Source organism: Phascolarctos cinereus, unplaced genomic scaffold (genome assembly GCF_003287225.1).
Source record: "Phascolarctos cinereus isolate Bilbo 61053 unplaced genomic scaffold, phaCin_HiC Scaffold_9;HRSCAF=440, whole genome shotgun sequence".
In the NCBI taxonomy this organism is placed as follows: Eukaryota; Metazoa; Chordata; class Mammalia; order Diprotodontia; family Phascolarctidae; genus Phascolarctos; species Phascolarctos cinereus.
The window spans coordinates 64,882,698-64,905,518 of record NW_027556402.1 but is presented as its reverse complement, the minus strand read 5'-3'; the positions used below and the strand labels follow the sequence as shown (position 1 = coordinate 64,905,518).

The 22,821-nt window shown below is 38.7% G+C and overlaps 1 protein-coding gene and 1 long non-coding RNA gene across 12 annotated transcripts in view; one reads left to right on the top strand and one right to left on the bottom strand.

The window, feature by feature from the left end:
* LOC110222587 (uncharacterized) overlaps positions 1 to 22,821 on the top strand; it is a 174,161-nt gene that overhangs the window by 143,607 nt on the left and 7,733 nt on the right. The gene's annotated exons all lie outside the window — the stretch shown is intronic.
* The window catches only part of SORBS2 (sorbin and SH3 domain containing 2), a 299,710-nt gene continuing 294,364 nt past the window's right edge, over positions 17,476 to 22,821 (bottom strand). For all 11 annotated transcript variants that reach the window (XM_078148138.1, XM_078148140.1, XM_078148141.1 and 8 more), the window contains one exon: positions 17,476 to 19,952. In XM_078148138.1, coding sequence (XP_078004264.1) covers positions 19,891 to 19,952 — 62 coding nt within the window. In that variant the 3' untranslated portion in view covers positions 17,476 to 19,890. The remainder of the gene's footprint in view (positions 19,953 to 22,821) is intronic.

The window sequence follows — 22,821 nt, the reverse complement described above, 5'->3', positions numbered from 1 at the left end:
GCTTTTTAGCTGGGTGACCTTGGCGTGTTGGGTTTTCAAGCCCTTGTCTCGCTGTCCTTTGTCTTGATTAGACCATATCTGGAGCATCGAGTTCAGTTGTGGGTGCCCCATTGCATGAAAGCTGTTGATCAGCTACTGAGTGTCCGGAGGAGGGCTACCAGGTTTGCAAATAGCTTCGAATTCGAGTCATATGAAGATTGGCCTAGAGGAATTAGCGGTATTTAGCATAGCTGGGAGAACACTTGGGGAGAGGGAAGTGGGGGTCACAATGACTATCTTTGAGTATTTGAAGGCGCATCCTATGAAAAAGGTGGTGCTCTGCTTGGTTTCCCATAAGAAGACTAAGAATGGTTGGTGGTGGTTACAAAGAGACAAATTTAGGTTAGATTTAAGTAAAAAAGCTTCCTAATGATTAGAGCTGTCTAAAAGGCGATGGACCGCCCCATCACCGGAGGACTCCGCTGAAAGGCTAGATGAAAGGTTGGGTGACAGTCCATTGATTCTGTTGTAAAGGATACTCCTTTTTTGGTATGAGCTAGACTGAAAATGACCTCTGAGGCTCAATTCAGAAATTGCATGCTACCATTGGACTCTTACTATGACACAGAAGTGCCTGGGTGTTTTCTGAAGCAATGCCAGTGCAGCGCCAACTCGGAGGGAGCCTTTAAAACTGGAAAGGCTTGAAGCTGGTGCCCATAAATAGACTGTGTGTCTGGGGATTGAAGCTCAGCCTGGCTAAATTTGGAGGTGCCTGTCACTACAGAATTGGTCACCAGCTCATGAGCTTTTTCAGCTGCAGTGTTTCATTTTATAGCAGACTAAGGTGTGACAACACTGGGGACTACATTCAGAATATTGAATCCTTGGAGAAAATATCGATAACTAACATTTGTAACATGCTTTCAAGCTTGTTCATTTTTTTCGAATATGTCTGATTCTTGATGACTCCATGTTGGGTTTTCTTGGCAAAGATGCTGAAGCGTTTGCCATTTTCTTCTCCAGCTCATTTTACAGATGAGGAAACTGAGTCAAACAGTATTACGTGATTTGCCCAAGGTCACTAGTAAATGTTTGAGGCTGGATTTGAACTCATGAAGATGAGTCTTCCTGATTCCAAGCCCAATACTCTCTCTACTGCACCACCTAGCTGCCCTCCTTTAAAGCTTACAAAACATGTTTCTGTATGGTCTGGTTTGATCCTCACCACATCCCATTAGAGTAGGTGCTATTATTATCCCTCTTTATGGAGAAGGGAACTGAGGCTGAAAGGTTAAGTAACTTCCTTAGAGTCATATAACTGCAATTATCCATTCCACATCCCGACTTTCCCTATCACAGTTTTGATATATCACAGATTGGCATAAAAAATTATATGGGAATTTTTTGGGAGTTTTGCAGAAACCACAGATGACACGCAAAGACCAGCAGATGACACAGAAAAAGTTTTGAAACTCAGAAATGCATAAAACATATGTATTGTATTGTATAATATCAACATATTTTATCTTTTAATACCATAATAATTCAGACTTCTTCTTTGGTATGAGAGGGAATTCCAAAAATTTTTACACTGATTTCCCCAGATCACAAAAGTGCGGCTTTCCTAACCCTGCAATGTGGAAAGGATAACTGTAGTAACTGAGGCAGACTTTGAACTCAGGTCTTCCACCACTCTGTCCATTATGCCACATAACTGCCAATTTAAGTAAGAAGTAATTTTTAAATGTCAATATTATTACAGAAACGTTATGACATAGTAGATAGAATTCTCACTTTAAAGTCAAATTCAGGTTCAAAATCAGCCTGTGAGCCTGGGTAAGTCGCTTAAATTGGCCATTAAGATGGCACAGTGGGTAATAGAGTGCAGCCTAGGGAGTCATGAAGACTTGAGGTTCAAATCCTGACTCAGACATTTACCAGCTGAATGACTCTGAGCAAATCACCTTACTTCTCTCAGGTTCAGTTTCCTCATCTGAAAAATAGGGATAATAAAATAAAAGATAATAGAAGCACCTACCTCCCAGGCTTTTTGTGAGGATCAGAGGAAATTATATAAACATTTTGCAAATCTTAAAAAACATAAAACATTTTGCAAATCTTAAAGTCCTGAAAAAATGTCAGTCAACTAATATTTATTAAGTTTTTGCTACGTGTCAGGCACTGTGCTAAGCAATGGAATGTTGTTAATGTTAATAATATTATGTTGTTAATATTATGTGTTTCAGGCAATTCCCTAATATTATAGATTTTGAGCTAGTTGGAACCATATGGGTCATCTGGTCCAATGCCATTACTTTACAAATAAAGAAACTGAAACCCTGAAAGTGACTAGATTAGCAACTTTCTGTTGTGAATGGGGTCAGATCTTCTTGATTTCAAAATAATTTTCTGCTTAATAAGAGGTTACTTCCCCCTGTCCCCAGGAGTTCTCAAGGTCTACCTTGGAGCTTAGATGTTAGAATTTTGGCTTCAGCTCTGTAGGGGGTGTTGAAGAGCTGGCTAGAGAGATTGGAAGAAAGAAAAGCTGACCGTGCAGAGGACGTAAGAGTGAAAAGCTGACCGTGCAGAGGATGTAAGAGTGCCCAGGATCCCCACCTTCTGTATGGGTCTTTGCTCTCTTTTCCTGGCAGGTGGAGCAGAAGCTGGTGCCTGTGATCTTCTGGTTTCTCCTCTACCCCTTCTCTTTTCTTTCTCTGGCTGCTGCCAGCATGACACGGCTAGGTATCTCTCTTGCTAATCTAATTCCATTCTATCTGCAGGGATACTTATATGCCTGTATCTTTAGAATTACTGTTAAAAATGTTGCCCTCAACTTATAGCAGCCATTTTTGATGGTTTTCTACTGAACTATACATACATTTCCCCAAAAGTCTATATTGGTTGCAAATCTTCATTGCATCTTTCTCCATATGTATATTAAAAAAATGTGAGCAGGCTTCAGCTAAACACAGGTTCCCAAAGTGCATGATACCGCCTCCTGGGGGGCACTGGAAGGATACAGGGGGGCGGTAGTAGAATTGAGGGGGCATTGAATAAAAATAAGAGGACAATGGAAGCATAAGGGAAGAAGAGAAGATAAGAAAGTTTTGAAAAACCGTTCATACATGTTTCATCTGTTGTATAACAATTAAAGAGTAATGATTACATTATTTTCCAAATAAACACACAAAATGCAAGTTTTAACCAATCAGTGGTCAAGTCCGCCAACAGGTCTTAACAAGCAACTGTTGGCAGGCGAGAGTGTTTTGCATTGTTGAGAAGTCCAGCATGCATTGACAGGAATATGTGCATGTAATGATTTATTTACAGTATGATACTACACGGTTACATGATGTGGTAATGCATCATTAAAATTTCAGTGCAGGAGAAAGACCACAAATGTACAATAAATTATTAAATTTAAGATGCATCATTTTTCAAAAAAAAAAATTTGTATTTTTTTGAAATGATGCAAATTTTAAAAAAAATTAAAGGGTTAAAGAAAGTAGATTTCCAGAGGGCACTGAGTAATTTTTTTTGAAAAGGCCAAATAAGTTTGGGAACCTCTGAGCTAGAAGGATTAGAATCCGAATTTCCTAATGTCTTGCAGTTCTATGCCAAATCCTCATTAGGAGCAGTGTGGATGAACCAATGGGCCTTGGTTTCCCCTTCTGGAAAATGAAGTTTTTGAGTTAGAACCCGCATTCAAATCCAGCCTTTGGTACTGCCTACTTGTATAACCATTAGCAAGTCATGTTACCTTCCTGGGCCTCAGTTTCCTCAACTGTAATGAGAGAGGATTGAACTAGATGGTTGCTGAGGTCCCTTCCAGCTCCAGACTGATGATACTGTCATAATCCTATGACCTAAAGCTACCAGGGCTTTTAAATAGGAGTTACTTTGTAGTCATACCTCTTCCAGAGAAATAGTTCATTTTTTAAAAAATACAAATGTGGAACTCAATTTTTTAAATTATATTTCATCTCATTAGTTTCAGCCCATTCTTTCCATCCAAAAACTCTTTTGAGGTATCCCTTACAGCCTAAGACGTATTATTTGTTTTTCCCAGATTTGTGTTAGCCTCAAGTTTGATAAGCATTCAGTCTAAGCCATCAATCAAACCATGGATAAAAGTATCGAATAGAATGTGACCAAGAACAGTGCCCCTAGCTTCTCCACTAGAGACACAATTCTGCTCTGTCAGTGCTGACTGAAGAGCTGTAGTCCGTTCTGTCCAACAAGGATATTGGGAGAATGTTTGTCAAATGTTTAATGGGATTTAGGTGTACTATATCTGAGATCATCTCTTAATTTTCTAGCCTAGGAATTCTTTCCTAAATGGAAATGATGGAGTATCTGGTTCAGATTGCTTTTTTTTTTCTCCCCTCTCTTTCTTTGTGCTTCCTTCCTGTTTCCTTTCCTTAATACAATTCAACAATTTATCTATCTGTCTATCTATCTGTCTGTCTGTCTGTCTGTCTGTCTGTCTGTCTATCTATCTATCTGTCTGTCTGTCTATCTATTTATTTAGGCTGTTTATTTCTTTCTTTATTTATCGGTCTATCAATTTATTTATTTATCTATCTATCTGTCTATCTATTTATTTATTTATTGAGGCTAGGCAATGGGGTTAAGTGACTTGCCCAGGGTCACACAGCTAGTAAGTGTCAAGTGTTTGGTCTGAGGCCAGATTTGAACTCAGGTCCTCCTGACTTCCGCTGTGCCACCTAGCTGCCCCTCAACAATTTATTTTCACTGCCCCAGGCACAACATCTCCTTCTGTCTTGTTTCAGAGGGTGTCCGTCCCTATGTCCACTTGTTAACCTCAGCCATCAGGACTCTCCCTTGCCTGACTGCCAGTCCAGTTTCCTCAGGATATCAGAAGAGTGCAGCCTTGAGGCCACATGTGGCCTTCTAGGTTCTTGGATATGGCCTTTTGACTGAGTCTAAGTTTTATAGAACAAATCCTTTTATTAATGGGATTTGTTGTGTAAAGTTTTGATTTAGTCAAATGGCCACACTTAAGGACCTAGAAGACCATATGTGGCCTCGAGGCCACAGGTTCCCCATCCCTGAAACTAAAAGCTAAGTTGCACAGTGGGTAGAGAGCACCGGGCTTGGAATCAGGAAGACTCATCTCCATCAGTTCAAATCTGGCCTCAGACACTTCCTAGCTGTGTGCCCTGTGAAAATCACTTGACCCTGTTTGCCTCAGTTCCTCCTCTGTCAAATCACCTGGAGAAGGAAATGGCAAACCACTCCAGCATTTTTGCCAAGAAAACCCCAAAATGGGGCCATGAAAAGTCGGACATGACTGAAACAACGGAATGACAACAAGAAGCTAGGTTTGAAATGTTTTCTAGGATAAAACAATAGTATTTTCAACAACATTCCTTTCCAGCCTTATATAATGTCACACTTTCCTTCTTTTGCTCTAAAATATAAATTGAGTATTCTTAAAGCTTTTTTTATGTCAGAGACCCCTTTGGCATTCTGCTGAAGCCTATGGACCCCTTCTCAGAATAATGTTTTAAATGCTTAAAATAAAATATGCATTGTAAAGCAAAACTATTATATTGAAATGCCATTATAAAAGTATTTTAAGAAATAAATGAACCAACTCCAGGTTAAGAGTGGAGTAGATAAACTGGTCATTTTGCTTTTTCTCACTCCCAACACTCCATCTCTTCTTACCTCCATGTCTTTGTAGGCTGTGCACCATGCCTAAAATGTTCCCTCTCCTTACCTCTCTGTCTCTTAGAATGCCTACTTTTCCTCAAAGCTCAGCTACCTGAAACCTTTCCTGATTCCTCTAGCTACTAGTGTCCTTCTCCTAAAAGTTTATCCTGTTTTTATTTTGTATGTACTTGGGTATGTATATAGTCTTTCCAGATAGAATGTAAGCTCCTTGAGGGCAGAGACTGTGTCATTATTGTCCTCTTATCTCAACTGCCTGGCACATAGGATTAATTTGGTATTAATTTCCCTCTTTGAGGGACCTTTGAGCAAAGGCTGGATGACTATTTGTCATTCATGTTGTAGAGGGGATTCTTGCTCTATCACTTTACCTTTCTGTCTTTGAGGGTCTAACCTTTTTGGTAGAAATGAATAGGGCAATATGGGGCAAAATAGGATGACTCCAGAACAATAGGAGTTGAGTTGTTCTGCCTTCTTTCTGTTAATCATTCTCATTTCCCCATTTGGGATAAGCAGAGGTCTTCTTCCTTCATTGGTCTTCCTCTTGGCCCCAACCCAAATAAAGCTCCCTTTGGGGCCTTTAGAATGTATCATAAGCTTCCTTCTACATTGGCCTTAGCTCTCCAGATATCGCCCATACAGGACCTCTCAAATATTTGGTATTCATCTTCAGCAACCTGCTCCTATTTCATCTCCTGATGAAGTATGTCCTTCTAAAATTTGAGTTTCTGAGGTACCACATCACACCTATCAGATTGGCCAACATGACAAAACAGGAAAATGATAAATGTTGGAGAAGATGTGGGAAAATGCATTGTTGGTGGAGTTGTGAAATGATCCAACTATTTTGGAGAACAACTTGGAACTATGCCCAAAGGGCTATAAAAATGTGCATACCCTTTGACCCAGCAATAGCATTTCCAGGGCTATATCCCGAAGAGATCATCCAAATGGGCAAAGGACCCACATGTACAAAAATATTCATAGCAGCTCTTTTTGTGGTGGCAAAGAATTGGAAATTGAGAGGATGCCTATCCATTGGGGAATGGCTGAGCAAGTTGTGGTATATGAATGTAATGGAATACTATTGTGCTATAAGAAATGATGAACAGGCTGACTTCAGAAAAACCCAGAAAGACTTGTATGGTCTGATGCTGAGTGAAGTGAGCAGAACCAAGAGAACGTTGTACACAATAACAGCCAAGTTGTGTGATGACTAATATTGATAAACTTAACCCTTCTCAGCAACACAAGGATCTAAGACATCTCCAGAGGCCTCGTGATGGAAAATACTATCCACATCCAAAAAAAGAACTATGGAAGTTGAATTGCTATTTTTTTTTCTCTTCTGTTGAGTTTTGTTCCCTCTTTCTGATGGTTCCTCCTATTGGTTTTAATTTTTACGTACAACATCACTAATGTGAAAATATGTTTAATAGGAATATAAATGTATACCCTATATCGGATTGTGCATCATCTTGGGGAGGGTGGTGGGGAGGAAGGGGGAGAAAAATTTTAAACTCAAAAGCATATGGAGGTGATTGTTGATAAATCAAAATAAATTAATAAAATGAAAAAAGAAGAAAAATAATAAAATAAAATTTGAGTTTGTGGATTTCCTGGTTCAGGTATACCAGTTTCACTAGACACCACACTCTTTTCTTTGTCATCAAAAATCAACTGAAATACCATCGTCAGAATTTCATCTATCATAATCCCCCATTGTTTTTGGAATTGACTTTCCATTTATGGTCACAGACCATGGGACTTTTGAGCCTTTTGACATATATTTTCCCAAACTCTAGGGCATATATCTAAATATATTCAGGATCCTTCTGTCCTCCCCTCTGCTTTCCTAATTTATCACAGATTCCCATCACCTCCATGACACCAAGGAAATCTTTCTTACAAGCATTAACATACATAGCAGGGTAGGCAGAGCAGCTGGACTGAGAGGGCAGAAAGAGAACAGCTTTATCAATGGAACTGAGGACTTCACCAACCTCTTTTCTATGCTGAGACTGCCTGTCATTATTACATAAAAACTGAATTAATAGCTCTTGAACTCAAATTGATCCTTATGTTGTTTTATAGAGACATTTTTTGGGTAAAGGACATAAGGAAAAGGAAACAGATAAGACTTATGGAAATAGCATAGTGTGCTTGTAGTGTTCTGTTATTCATTGCTATTTTCCTTTGTTGTATTTATATTTCGCATGAAATTCTCTGGGAGGGACCACCAAGAGCATGATTGAAGTCTATGTCCTTTTGATTGTCTGTGACTATTGATTTCTTGCTCTAGAGTGTGGATTTAGGTTTCAACACTGGGGAACAGGAGTGCTAATGACCTAGCTCCCACATTCAGCTGATAGCTGCACACCTGACTATGATGACTGAACCTTTTTCCTTCTCTCTTAGATGTATACCTTTTGGGGAAACCAGAGTATAAGAGTTTTATCAGCATCATCTCCCAGAACTAAAGAATTATAGAATCATAGAATATCAGAGTGAGAAAGAACCTCAGTGACCTAGACCAAGAACATTGTCAATTACAACGTTGTCAACAAGTGATCAACCATCCTCTGATTGGTGACCTCCAGTGAGTGGGGATCTATTACCTTCTATAGTAGTCACTTCTACTTGGGGACCCCACTAGTTATTCCGCAATTTCTTCTTATGTCTAAATCTTACATCTAGTATTTCTTCATATCTAAATCTGTCTTCCTCCATTATTTCTAGTCCTAAGTTTTCTGGGGACAAAGAAAACAAACCTAAACATTCCTTTTGTGGTGACTTAAGAGCTTCTAGGTGCTTTCTTACTATTTGTCTCATTTTGGGTATCAGTAATCGATTATGTATTGTCACCATTTTTGTTCTCATCCTTCCAGTCCAAGGAACATTCTCCTTGAAAAGAAGAACAAAATAGAAGTCAAATATTGCTGCTATTTCTCCCACAGTTATCAATTATCATGGTCCTAGCCACCACAAGCTGCAGTCCTGTCCCTTTTTTGATTCGCCCCCTCCCACCCCAAATAATCAATAAACTTTTTTTTTGTTATCCTTAGCTATCCTTGCCTATCTCAGCTCATTCTAAGCTTTAGCTCTCTTGACATTATTCTTAAGTAAATGTTTTATATTCATCATCCATTAATTACCTTTGCTTCCATCTTCTGTATATCTTTTTTAAAAAATCAAGTAATTAGATGAATTTCCTAGGTATTTACATCTATTTCAGTAGACGGGTCTCCCCTTTGCTCCTTATAGGAACTTTTTCACTTCGAGTCTTTGGAATTTTACTCCTTATTTCCCATCTTTTCTTATCTGACTTCCCCAATGGGATTTTAGCTTATAGAATCTTAAATGTATTTTTCTCTGACTGTTTTGAAAGGTTCTCTCTGAGGCCCCCACCCATGCCAACGTGCATGTCTGCAGACTGTTCCTAGTTTTCCTTTCCTTCTCTATCACAAATTTTGACAACTTTCCACCATTTTAACTCCAGCAACTAGTTCCTCCTTTTTGATGAGAATCAGGTCCAGGAATAGACATTTACTTTGTTAGTTCTTCCACCATTTGAAAGATGAAAGTATAATTAAAGCCAGTCAAGAAATGAGTAGCTTCTCTTCTTTGGGCAGAGAAAGCCCTACAGCAGATGTCTAGATAATTGAAGTTGTCTATCATGCCTCTGTGCCAGTTTAGTGATCTGCTTCCCAGTTTGTTGTCTCCTTTTGTAACATACTCCAATGACAATATTGCCTTTATTTCTGCCTCTATTCTTTCCACTCGTATAAATCTGCACCATGCATCCCCTCTGTTTCTTTGATGTCCTCATATAAAAAAATTTATTTTTAAATATCTTAATGGTTCTAAGCCTTTTTGGACTCAGGACCCCTTTACATGCTTAAAATCAATGAAGACTCCAAAGCTGTTTTTTTTTTTAAATGTGGGTTTTACACTAATACATTGCTGGTGGAGTTGTGAAATGATCCAACCATTTTTGAGAACAATTTGGAACCATGCCCAAAGGACTACAAAAATATGCATACCCTTTGATCCAGCAATAGCACTTCTAGGGCTATATGCCAAAGAGATCATACAAATGGGAAAAGGAGCCACATGTACAAAAATATTCATAGCAGCTCTTTTTGTTTTGTTTTATCTTTCTGATGGTTCCTCCTATTGGTTTTTACTTACAACTTCACTAATGTGAAAATATGTTTAATGGGTGTGTAAATGTAAAGCCTATATCAGATTGTGCACCGTCTTGGGGAGGGTAGGGGGGAGGAAGGGGGAGAAAAATTTTCAACTCAAAAGCATATGGAAGTGATTGTTAATAAATCAAAATAAATTAATAAAATAAAATAAATAAATGTGGGTTTTATCTATTGATACTTAATGTATTAGAAATGTAAACATCTTAACATTTTCATTAAAGTTGGTTTGATCCTAGGGATCCCCTAAAAGGGTCTTGAGGAGTACCAGGGGTCTTTGGATCACACTGTGAGAACAACTAAAATATACAATGCTATTCACCCCATATCTGCTTTTTAAAATATATATACTTTGTTCCTTCTTAGTAAGTCCTTATGTCATCATACTTCGCTATCTCTAAAATGAGGAGATTGAACTAGATGAGCCCTGGAGCCTCTTACACCTCTAAGTCTGTGATCCTAAATCTCAGTGATAGCTGTGATATGATTGTTCCTCTCAAAGCCTCAGTCTCCTTATGTGTAAAATGGGAACAATAATAGTGATACTATTTATCTTACATGAGCATACTGAGAAAATCACTTTGTAAGTCTTAAGTACTTCAGTGTATCCACGAATCTGGATGTATCTGCGTGAATAATCTTCCCACTAACATATGTGTCAGTCCATTCATTGAGGTGATTGAGAGGATTAGGAGAGCAAGTGGCTGATTGTGGGAATTGAGTGAACCACACCGACTCCATCTTGTGACTCAATTCTGGAGTTCAGTTCCTTTTCTATTCACTTACTAGTCCAGTCCAACTTCTGTCTAGTGAGGAAAATTTATTCAATTGTGGGGATTGAGAGAAAACCTTATTGTATTGTTTGAACCTAGTCCTGTTGTGGCTAGGAAGGCGGACCACCTCTCCCTGCTGTTTGCAGACCCTTAACTAAGGAGGTAGATTATACCGACCAGAAATCTGGTCAGATCCAAAGAGTGATGCAAGGAGTTTTCTCACAATTATACATCTCAAGCTACCCATGTCTTACCTGAAAACTGTCCCCCTGCTGATCAATCAGTTATTGTTTCCATGTTCCTTTGATTGCTTACAGACACTTTGGGGAGTGAGACACCTGATTTTAGATTCTGATTTTAGAGAATTGCACCTGTTTACTCTCTCCCTCCCAACTTGGAAAGTTCCTAACCTTTTTTTTCAATTAGAGATCAGATGGACTAATGTATTGTTTCCTTTTACTTAATTGGCCTTTTTTGATTGTGTTTAATGTATAAAAGTTTGTCTCCTCCTGTATTTGGGATCCAGCCCTAAGCTGAGAAAAGGGTCTGATCCCTATTGGTTGAGCAATTAGTATGCATTGCTTAATATATCCATATGCTCAGATTGAACCTTTGTTTCCTCAGTCATTTCATTTGCCTCATCATGCTGTCTTATGATATGTGATTCTTGTCCCTGTTTTCCCTTATTATCTCCAGAGTTCCTCCCCTCCGTGCTGCTTTGGAGTTCCTCCTTCATTTCTTTCAGCATTTTCATGACTAATAGATCAACAGCTGTTGATCATATGTTATCCTTCACTGTTCTTAAATGGTTGGCCTACCTCCTTTTCCCATTAACACATGTTATTCATAGTATCTTTTATACCATTTTTCATAGTAAGGCACATGTAGGCTAGATAAAAGAAAAAAAAACTTCTAGATAATTAATACTGCTTTGGAAATATGCTGCTGCCTGCTTACACCCATTTCTTACCTCCATAGTTTATCTTCAATTGTAATTCAATTGTAATTCTTCTTAAATTATGCTATTTCTGTGATTTGCAGTAACATAAAATCACCGATCGAGCATTGGCCTCAAACATTTTCTTTTTGTGCTAATGAGTAGCTTGGGACCATTGAAAATTCTGCACAGTCTCCCAAATGTGATCCATGCCTGGTCTCTTCATCCTCTTCAGATCTGGGGCTAGTACATTGTCCATCAGTAACATTTTGCTCTATAGAGTCATAAACTTTTTTGTAACCAGCAAGTGATAAGGCCAAGAGGCTCTATATTCACTGCACCTTAGTCATATTTTTTTGGCAGTATAACTACAAAGATGTGGTTCATTATTCTTCTGTATAAATATATATATAATATATAAAAATATATATAAATGTATTTTATATTATATTATATAAATATTATATAAATATAAGTATTATATTATATAAATATATTATAAATATATATATAAATATAACATTTATATCAATGACACTTTCTCATAAAAATCTTATAGAGATAAAAGAGTCATAGGGAAGGGTTAATAGTTGATGAAGTTTTCTCACTATTCATTTTAAAATTTTATAATAGTATTATTACCTGTAAGCTTTCCCATTCTGTGGAATCTTCTTCTTTTTGAGATATTTTGAAAATTAGTTTTGAGTGCCTGTCTCCCTCTCACTCTTTTCTCCTCTCTCTCTCTCTCTCTCTCTCTCTCTCTCTCTCTCTCTCTCTCTCTCTCTCTCTCTCTCTCTCTTTCATTATCCTGCTCTCTTCTCTCTCTGTCTCTGTTTTTCTCTTTGTCTTCTTCCCTTTCATCATCTTCCTCTCTTCTCTCTCTCTGTCTCTGACTGTGTCTGTCTCTGTTTTTCTCATCATTCTGAACCTGTAACGTGCTTTTACTTACAGTGTTGAGAATTGTGTGTGCTGGTGTTTCTGGAGGAAGAGAGGGAGGACAGATGTTAGAAGGTATAAACCCTATTGACCCATTTAATTCTGCTAGTACACAGCTAACCGGATGAGAAATCAGATCCACACTGTAATTCCAGCTACAAAAAGTGCTCAATTCCATTGTTATTTCAGTCTTGGATTCCCTTTCTGTGAAAGTGATAATAATGGTTCTGCTTCCTCTTTCATGGAGTAGTGGAAAGGAAAGGACTCTGAAAACCTTAAGACATTATATAAATACGAGCTTTTATGCTCAAATCCCTGTCCCTAGGGAGGGAGTGGTTGGCAGAATTGAGAGAGAGCACTAAGCTTAGAGTTAGGAAGAGCTGGATTTGAAGCCTACCTCAGGCACCCTGTGGCCATGAGCACCTGAGCCTCAGTTTCCTCATGTGAAAAATGGGGATAATAATAATTCCTCTAATACCAATCTCATAGGACTGTGGTAAAGTTATGTTCTTGCCAGAATCTGGGAATTAGGACAACATGATCACATTTCAAAATAAGTAAGTTTTGGGGGGCTGACATAATATTTAGTTATGTTTGATGGAATGGTCCTTGAGTATCTTTCTTTGAGGCTGATATATGGAAAACTGATTGAAGAAAAATCATCAGAGCAAACAAACAATAAATGGTCATGACACCAAGGCGATCGTATGACCCTAAACATGTTTCTTCTTCTTGAAGCGTTATCGGTTATCAGTGTACATAAACATCCATCACTGGAGGATGGCATCCTTTTAGGAGAGATGAATCTGTAGGCTTTGCCTGGTAGAGTTGGGCAATCTTGGCTGTCCAATTGATGCTTCACAAGAGTTGTTGTTGAGAGGGAGAGTAGTTATACTGGTTCGGAACCCTTGCCTACAGAATTTAAACAGCACCACGCCAGCCTTAGGAATATAGCTCATTAAAATAATTACTCTGGGTTTGTGGTGATGGATTTCAGCTTACCTGTCTCATAGGACCTCATCTGCATAAATTAAATGAGCTAAGTAATTTTTATTTGCATCTAAATGAATGGGCATTTGTAATATAAGTAAGTAGAGTAAATATTTTAATCTGAAACTATCTGTGAAGGAAAACCATATAAAACACCTTGGTATCTAATGGGGAAAGAAGAAAAGGTGGGCAATATAAGGAGAAACAAGCTGTAGTGATCCTCTTTTTGAGACAGAATGCTAAGGTGAGGCAACCAGGGCTTTGTCCAGGATAGGAAATTTAAAGAGTTGCTGATAGTGTAGTCCTCTCAGGAAAGAAGTAGTGGAGGATCCTGATGGTGGTGGAAGTAGGCAGAGCTGTGACAGGTAAAGCCAGTGATAGGAGCGGCTTAAATATCTCTCAGGTTCTTCAGATGAAGAAGGTATGAAGGCAAGGTGGGCAGTGAGACTCTGGCTCTTTTGTAAGGTAGGTATAAGGGGGGAGGCCTGGTCTGGACCCAGTAAATGTTTCTCCTCAGTGTCGATTCCCATTTAGAAGTTCCTTTCAGTACATCTCATTGTCTTGGGAGAGGAATTAATACAGCTGCCAGGTTACCTGTGGAACAATGGCTATCTGGAAAGCAAACCTACTTCCCACATCCATCCACATTTAGGTGGGGGAGGGTGTTCAATCTTGGGAAGTTGGCTAGGGAAGGAGGAAAGGGGCTCAGTCCCTGACTGAGAGGGCCATGCCTTCCTGACGATATCTGGGTCTCCTTAATTCTAGGAACTTTTTTATTCCCTTGAAGTTTTGCTTCTCATTTTCCTACTTTCCCGCAGAAATGGGCATAAGGACTGGATTAAATGTATGGTTGAGGACATCCTGTGAGACAAGAAGGGGCCCCTTTGAGAATGGACTACCCTGGGGAGTTGGAAATATTTTACCAGGCCTGGGAGCCAAAGAACTAGCCCCTTAATCCCTACTGGAGAGCTATCCCTTCCTAGGGATGCCTCTGTCAAACATTTTGCTTTCTCTAAGTATCCAACCTTTTCTGAGGAATGATGTACATGGATGTGGGTAAGTTTGAGGCCACAGTACACTTGGAAGAACCAAGGAAAGCCCCTTTTCCTTCTAAGATGTTAATCACGAGACCAAGGGTTTGGAATGGCCAATGCCCCAGACACTCAGAGAAGTCATAGGTTCATGGCAGGCAGAGAGTTCCCAGAATAAGTTAGGAATCTTGGATTCTAGCTTCTCCCCTGTCATGAATTCTGGGTCTCTTTTCCACCTTCCATAACGTAATAGTAAGGGTTCTCCCTTGCCTCCTTCTTGATACTAGACCATGCATATCTCCTCCACACACCTGAGATGTCTTTCATGCTGTTTGTATATATACAAAGATTCCTAATTATAGTCCTTCCCACGGTGTGTGGGTTTGCAAAAGTATTGGGGTCCCAATTTAATCTGACTTTGCCTAAAATTTATGAGGCTAATTCTTCCCTCCCTTTCTCCTTCTCTCCTTCCTTCATTTAATTTAATCAATTAATTGTGTATGGACCTCTGATTTTATGTGTGACAGAATTCTAGGTGCTAAAACTCCTTCAATGTTTTCAGAGCATCAGCTCCTTGTAACATTTATAGTCTTAGAGTTTTCTGGGGCAGTGAGAGGTCAGGGTCATACCATGGTTCGTATGTGTCTGAGATAAGACTTGAGGCCAGGTCTTCCAGAGTCTAAGACTGGCCCTTTACTTACTGTGAACTGCTGCTTCTGTCAGGTTGCTATTGTTTATAAATGAATAATTATGGAGATGGACAGATGTTTAGTTTTTTTTTTTTGTGAGGCAATCAGGGTTAAGTGTCCCCTGTGTGATCCAGGGTCACACAGCTAGTAAGTGTTAAGCATCTGAGGCCAGATTTGAACTCAGGTCCTTTTGATTCTGGGGCTGGTGCTTTACCCACTGCGCCACTTAGCTGCCCCAGATGTTTAGTTTTTAATTAATATTGATATTCTTGTCCTTTAAACATAAATGTACAACTTGCTTGACTTCTGGATGATTTTGAATCGCCTCCATTTTGAAAGCATTGGGAATCAATTTCTGACTATCCATACAACTTCCTTTCATCTTTAGATTTAGACTCAACAGGTTCCTAATAGAAGAATTTCCAATGAAAATTAGCAGCAAGGTGGCACAGCAAATAGAATGTTAGATTTAAAGTCGGGAAGAATTGTGTTAAAATCCTGCCTTAGATACTTGCTATCTGTGTGACTCTAGGGAAGTCACTTAACTGCTGCTTGCCTCAGTTTCCCCATCTGAAAAATGGGGATAACAGTAGCATCTACTTTACAGGGTTGTCATGAGGATTAAATGAGACAATATCTGTATTTTGCAAACAAATTTTAGCTGTTTTATTTTTTGTTGTTCAGTTGTTTCAGTTGTGTTCAACTCTTTATGACCCCACTTGGGGTTTGTTGTTAACATGGGATCAGTGGAGCATGGTACAGTGGCAAGAAGGCTAGATTTGAGGTCAGAGGGCCTGACTCTGAACATTAGGCTTTGCTACCTCCTGCCCATGAGATTTTGGGCAAGTCGTCTCTCTGTAAAAGCAGGGGGTTAAACTAAATTGCCTTTGGCCCTTTCCAGCTCTACATCTTTATCGGGGTATGTGTGGTCCTGGAGAATGTATGGATTGCAGCATGATTATAGATACCAGGGAATGAAGAGAAAGACAGAGCATTGAGAAGGAAGTTCGGCATCTGCCTTTATGATGGAGTTTCCAGAAGGGGAATGTGTGTGTTTCTTGACATGGGGGTGGATATTCTACCATAGAAATCACAGAATTAGAACTGAAAGGGAGGAACAGAAACCTCCCAGTGTGATTCATTCCCGAATCATGCATTCCATCTACAACATCTAGGACAAAGGGTCATCCATCCCCCACTGATGTGGAGGGGAAACCGCATCTCCATAACCTGTTCACTTCCACAACAACCCTGATTGTTAGTGAGCTTTTCCTTATTTTGAATTGGAATTGATCTCCCTGGAACTTCTGTCTGTTAATCCTAGTTCTTACCTCTGGGACCAAAAAGAAGACATCGAATCCCTCTTCTATTTGACATCTCTTAAGATATGAAGACAGCTCTCATATCTCCCCCAACCCAAGTCTTCTCTTTTCCAGGCTAAACATCCTCATATGACATTTTTAGACCCACTAATTCCTTTAGATGTGCTTTACTTTTGTAAGGTAGAGAAGGAGATATTCAGGGTAAAAGATGATGGAGAAAGCTTATGATTTTGTCATAAGAAAAAGAGTGTCCATTCATTGCAAGGAATTTAGGACAACCTAGAAGTTTCATTGTTGTTCAGTCATTTTTCAATTGTGTCCAACTCTTTGTGACTCCCTTTGGGGTTTTCTTGGCAAAGATACTGAAGTGCTTTGCCATTTCCTTCTCCAGCTCATTTTACATATGAGGAAACTGAGGCAAACAGGGTTAAGTGAATTGCTCAGGGTCATGCAACTATTAAGTATTTGAGGCCAGATTTAATGAGTCTTCCTGACTCCAGACTCAGTACCCTAACCACTGTGCCACATAGCTGCCCTATTAAGAGTACTACGAGTCTTCAAGTAGCTCTAAAGCTTTTTAGATTTAAGCCTTTCCAGGCTATATAAGATAAAGGAGAGAATATGCACATAAATTCTTGTAAGTAACCACTCAGCCCTGTTACTCCTTTGGAAGAGATGCCCACTTTTGAGGCTGAAATAGTATTGAGTGCTACATGTTTTAGCAGAAAATACTGTAAATGCTAGTTCATGAATAGCTCAAAATACATGCTTGGGGCAATGTCTATCTCCATGTTTGCAACAACAAAAGAGACCAAAGTAAGCACATTTTCCTTTAGTTTATGTGATCAAATAGGATACAAATACACAGTTCTTCAGATAACATAGCATTAAATACCAGGAAGAAAAGCTAAAGTGTACTCCAAGCAAAATTTATTAGAAGTCTATTCAAGAAAAAAACACAGACCTTTGCTTGTAAGAATTCAATTACCTGAAAGCCAGGTATGAAAAAAAATTATTTCCCCCCTTCTTTTTTAAAATCAAATACAGAGTAGAAACAGCATTTTTCTTAAATATTACAGGCAACAGATATTGAAGTCTTTTATCATAAATGGCATCAAAGGTAGTTATAGTCATCCCTCAGCAAAGCTGCATGCGGCTGACCTAGCTGTGAGCCCCAAAACCTTTGCGATAGAAATCTTGTCATGACTGCAGCATTAAGAAGGGTAGGCTGCAAAAAGGTGTTTACCTTTAGACTAATGACATTTCTCTGTAATAAAGATATATACATACATTTCAATTTGGCTGCTAAGACCATTTTTAAAAATTTATAAAATTTTGCATAAATGCCAAAGAATTGCACTCTCAAAGTATGCATCATGATCTGTGAGCCAGGAAAACATGTTGAAAAATTTTTCTTCAGTTAGTATAAGTATGGGATGACGACTGAAAAGGAACTTTTTTTTTCCATTTGTTACTCAACAACTAAATGGTTCTGTACAAAAGAGAGGCCAACATATGTACAATATTCTAAAGGCTACGTCCGTTGTGGGGGAAAAAAAAATCAACCACTGACCACAGGTGAAAAGCCATTAAAAGCCTGTCATTTATAAGGTGCTGAAGAATCCAAATATGAACAGCTCTTGTGTAAAGTCATAAGAACTCTTAAGCCAGGTCTCTGAGTAAGTGTGACAGAGGCATAATTCACTGTTATTTGTTCTTGTGGGTTCTGGTTACCAGTTAATTACCATTTAGTGCGGTCTTAGGCTCACCATACTTTGGAACTAGAATTTAGATGATCTGGAACAAACCCTTCATTGAGCCAAGACTCAAACCTAGGTCTGACCCCAATGCCAGTCTTCTTTCCAGGACCCCATCCTGATAAATTCCAAGACTTGGGACTCCCAAGGTACCCAATTTATGCTTGGGAAAGAATTTACACAAATACACACACTGGGAGACTCAGGCTTAACATACTCCTGTCTTCTAATACAGACACTATTTGGACTTGAACTTTTGCAGAAATAAAATAAGTGGTGCATTCAAATAATTGCTTTTGTTCATCAAAGGAAAAAAAAAGCAAAGCAAAAACCAGGATTAATACTTCTGATGTTTCTGAAGTGCTATATGTATATATATATATATATATATATAATATATATATATGTATATATTATATATATATATATGTTCATTTTTGTAAAATAACGCGTGCCTTGGGAGTCTAACATTTCCATAAATGTGCAACATATGCATATATATTGTATGTTCATATACAATCATGCATGTATATGTGCACACACATATGCAGTATAATAAAAATAAAACCAGTACATAACTCTTGAAGATGCCTTCTCAAGCATCTTGTTCAAGGGTCTATGTTCAAATGAATCCTTGCACTAACACTGCTTTTATTTAAAATTTATCTGATAAATAAAACACTAACATCTCATAGTTCATGTTGTTGATTATTACATTTTTAAATATAAAATAGCAATGCATCTTTAGAATGCAACTTTATTTTTGCTGTCCATCTTTCACCTCTTCTTTTTTCATGGTTATTACTGGAGTTGTAAATTTTCTTACCATTTATGCTTTTAAAAAGTTAAAAAAAGAAAACCCAAACCAACAAAAAGCCGAATTCCCCAACCCTGCAGGAAAACACTCCTATTGGAAAACTCAGATTCGATAGTGAAATCATACTTGTCCAGGTGAAGGTTCCTACTCTTGCTGGAGATTTTACAATCGCTGCGCGTGTTATAACCAGTAAATGCAGGCAAACAATCACTGGATTAGAGTTAAAATACATTATCAGCTAGAACAACAGGCAAACTTGTGATGCAGCAAAGTGAAAGTAATGTATCCTGCCAAACTAAAGAAGTGGAAATGCAAACATCAGCTTGTCTTAAGGAAATGCTATCTTCAGCTGCCTCAGGGGGAGGGCCTAAGAAGCTTATCTCCTAGAGCCTTTGATTAGAGGACCAGAAAAGCCTTTCTCTATGGGATGCTTCTCTTTTGGTCTCCCAGATTTCATCCATTTTGTTTCTAAGAACAATACAGCTCCAGGTTCTGTTTTTGTGTTTCCAATTGTAAACGTTTAAAGCAGGTGACAAGAACAAGTACAGTTTACAGCAAAACCCTCCAGCCCCTTCTCCTAAAGGTGTCATGGTGGCTGTAAAAACTGTACTGCAAGGATGGAGATGGTGATGATGATGCTTAGAGCCTTCTGTTTGTGAAGCATGAAAACAGAAGGCCTAGGGGAGCATGTTTTCCAAGGAATTTTATGTGGATATGTTGCTGAAATGCGGCATAAATAAGTACATAAAAGAATTCACAGCCTCTTGACATAGTTTCCGGGGAAAGTACCAAAGAATTTGGTTCTTCTTGAGGTTCCTGAAAGTAAGAAGCAAGAAGTGAAAGGGGACAAACAATGAACCATCACCACATGCATGGGGCCTTGAAGACACAGTTCCCACATCTAAGGCCTTGCTGGTGGTACAAACACCAGAGGCTTTGAAGAAGAGGAAGGGAAAATCCATTTTAAGACTAAAGAACAACCCAGTAATTAGGTTCTCTGTGTTGCTTAATGTGAGGGGCTGAGTGAGCCAAGTGACTATGCTGTATTACCATTAAATTGTACTCATTGGAAACATAACAATTTGGCAATCACTCAGATTCTAAATCCAAGTGAATTGCAATTAGATTTCAGGTATGAGGTTGGCCCTCAACAGTAGGGAGGGATGGCACTTCCTTATTGGCTGGAAAATAGGGGATAGGGGATAAGGAAGAGGGAAATGGGAGAAGTAATGGAGGTATATCTTAAAGCTATATATTCCAATGCAATTTTCCAAATGAGGCGTGAAGCTTGCAGAGTGGTGGTCTACAGCAGGGAGGTATAAAGAGTAATGTTTGGTTATGTAGGTAAGAGGGTAACTTTCTCTCTCTAACTTAAAAATAATAGGGATATCAGATGAATATTAGTATCCAAGTAAATGCTTTTGTCACGTTACTCAGTTTGCTGAAGGTCATATCCTTCATTAAAAATCTCACTTGCTCAAACTCTTAACAAAATAGATTAATTTTTAACAGGTTACACCAAGCCACCATATAAATGAGAAAAATGGACTATTTGGGGGTTGAGGAGAAAAGGCATCACCAGTGGGTATGATGTCTAAGTTATTAAAAATATTTCCATGCAATATTTAAAATGAATGCTAAAAGGGTATTCACTATCAATGCATTTGGCCTCACGAACATACCATCAAAGAACCTTTTAAAAATAGCAGATGCAATAAGTAATATAGAATTTCCAACACAAGTAAGTATGAGCAAGTTCATTAAAAGGAAGCATACTTTTCTTAGTTACTCACCTGAGTTTGCTGTCCCAGCTTTGCTACTGCCATGTAACCTCTTTAATTTATTTGCCCTTCCTGGTTGCATAGAAACTATGAGCAGAAGTGAGCAATGAGGGCTGTAATCATGGCCTTTCCCTTGGTTGCAGAGGAGCAATGTAAAGAAAGACCTTTAAATTGGGAGTCAGAAGAGCTGGATAAAAGACCTGGCTCTCCCACTTCCTAGATTTGTCACCAGGACCAAATTGCACCTTTGTTCCCCATCTGTAAAGTGGGGATAATAACAGGTACACTATTTATGAGACTAACAGTAAGAAGTGGAGGCAAAGGATGGGTCAGGAGGATGGTAATGGGGAAGGGCTTTGGGAAAGAAAGAGAGAGATAAAGGTAGAATAATCTAGTTCTCTTTCCATAACACCATATTGTCTAGCTTTTCTGAGTATTATCTTGTTACCTCTCTTTGCTTTCAGCTATTCCCCAGTATCCTCTGCCCAGACTCTCCTTTGTAGACTTGTTGAGTTGAGTAGTTTCTCTGTCTTTTCTAATTTGACTCCCATCCCAGTGCTTACGGATGACATTGTTTATATCTTATTATATCTATACTACAGTGAAGGTGTTTAATAAATGCTTAAAAATAATCACTGGAGACCAGGTATGGTAGCATGTAACTGTCATCCCCACTGATTGCTTGAACTCAGAAATTCTGGGCTTCAGTAGGGCATAAAGCTGATTGGGTGTCTGTACTAAATCTGGCACCAATATGGTGAGCCCTTGAGGACTGCTGCGGTGCCCTGAGGTGTGAAAACAGAGCTCCTGAGCAGATCAGTACTGGGGACAGGTCATGTTTGGCTGTTATACCTTCAGCCTGTGTGAGATAGAGGACTAATCTCAAAAAAAATCACTGAACTTTCATCTATCTGAAAAGGTCAACAGGCCTTTCATACATTCTGCTTCCCAGATAACACCCGTGTCTCAGCACTTTATCAATACCACATTTCTTAACTGGGCATTTATCCTATTCACACAATTTTAATGTTGGAAGGAACCTAATCCAGGAGGTAGTTAATCTTTTAATTTGTGTCCAGGCCCCTGTTGGCAGTACAGTGAAGTCTATAGATTCTTTATAATAATGCTTTTAAAAGCACAAAATACATATAATTACAAAAAATCCAATTATCAAAATTTTTTAAAAACCAAGTTAATAGAGCCCAAGTTTAGGACTTCTAGGCTAGCACAACTTAACCCATACCTGAGCTGAAGCTCATCCCTTTACTGAAGCTCAGAACTTCTGAGCTCTAATAATTAGCCAGCCTCAGTCACTGCTACAGCAGTAGGCACTACAGGTATGTGCCACCATACCTGGTCTCCAGTGATTATTTTTAAGCATTTACTAAATACCTTCACTGTGGTGTAGATGTAAGAAGATATAGGCAATGAGCACTGGGATGGGTGTCAAATTAGGGAAGACAGAATAGCTACTCAACTCTCCACGCCTACAAAGGAGAGTCTGGGCAGAGGATAATGAAATAACTGAAGGCATAAATAGATAATAAGATTACACATTCCTGACAAATGATCATCTTGCCTCTATTTGAAGTCAATAGGGAACCATTATTTCCAAGCTGCTCACTCTACTTTTAGAAAGGTCTGATTGTGGGGAAGTGGGTTTTTTCCTCTTTTATCAAGCCCAAATCTGCAACTTCTACCCCTTTCCATATACATACATACATACATATATATGTGTGCATGTAGGTATATATGTATGTATGTATGTATATTAGATAATGAGAGAAGTCTCAGGACTTTTCTGGTTGATTCTTTATTAGGAAATTAGACTATGAAGTCACCCTCCATTGACTTGGAATTGAATTGGGCTATTTTTTTTTTTAGAGAGAGATTTCCTTAGAATT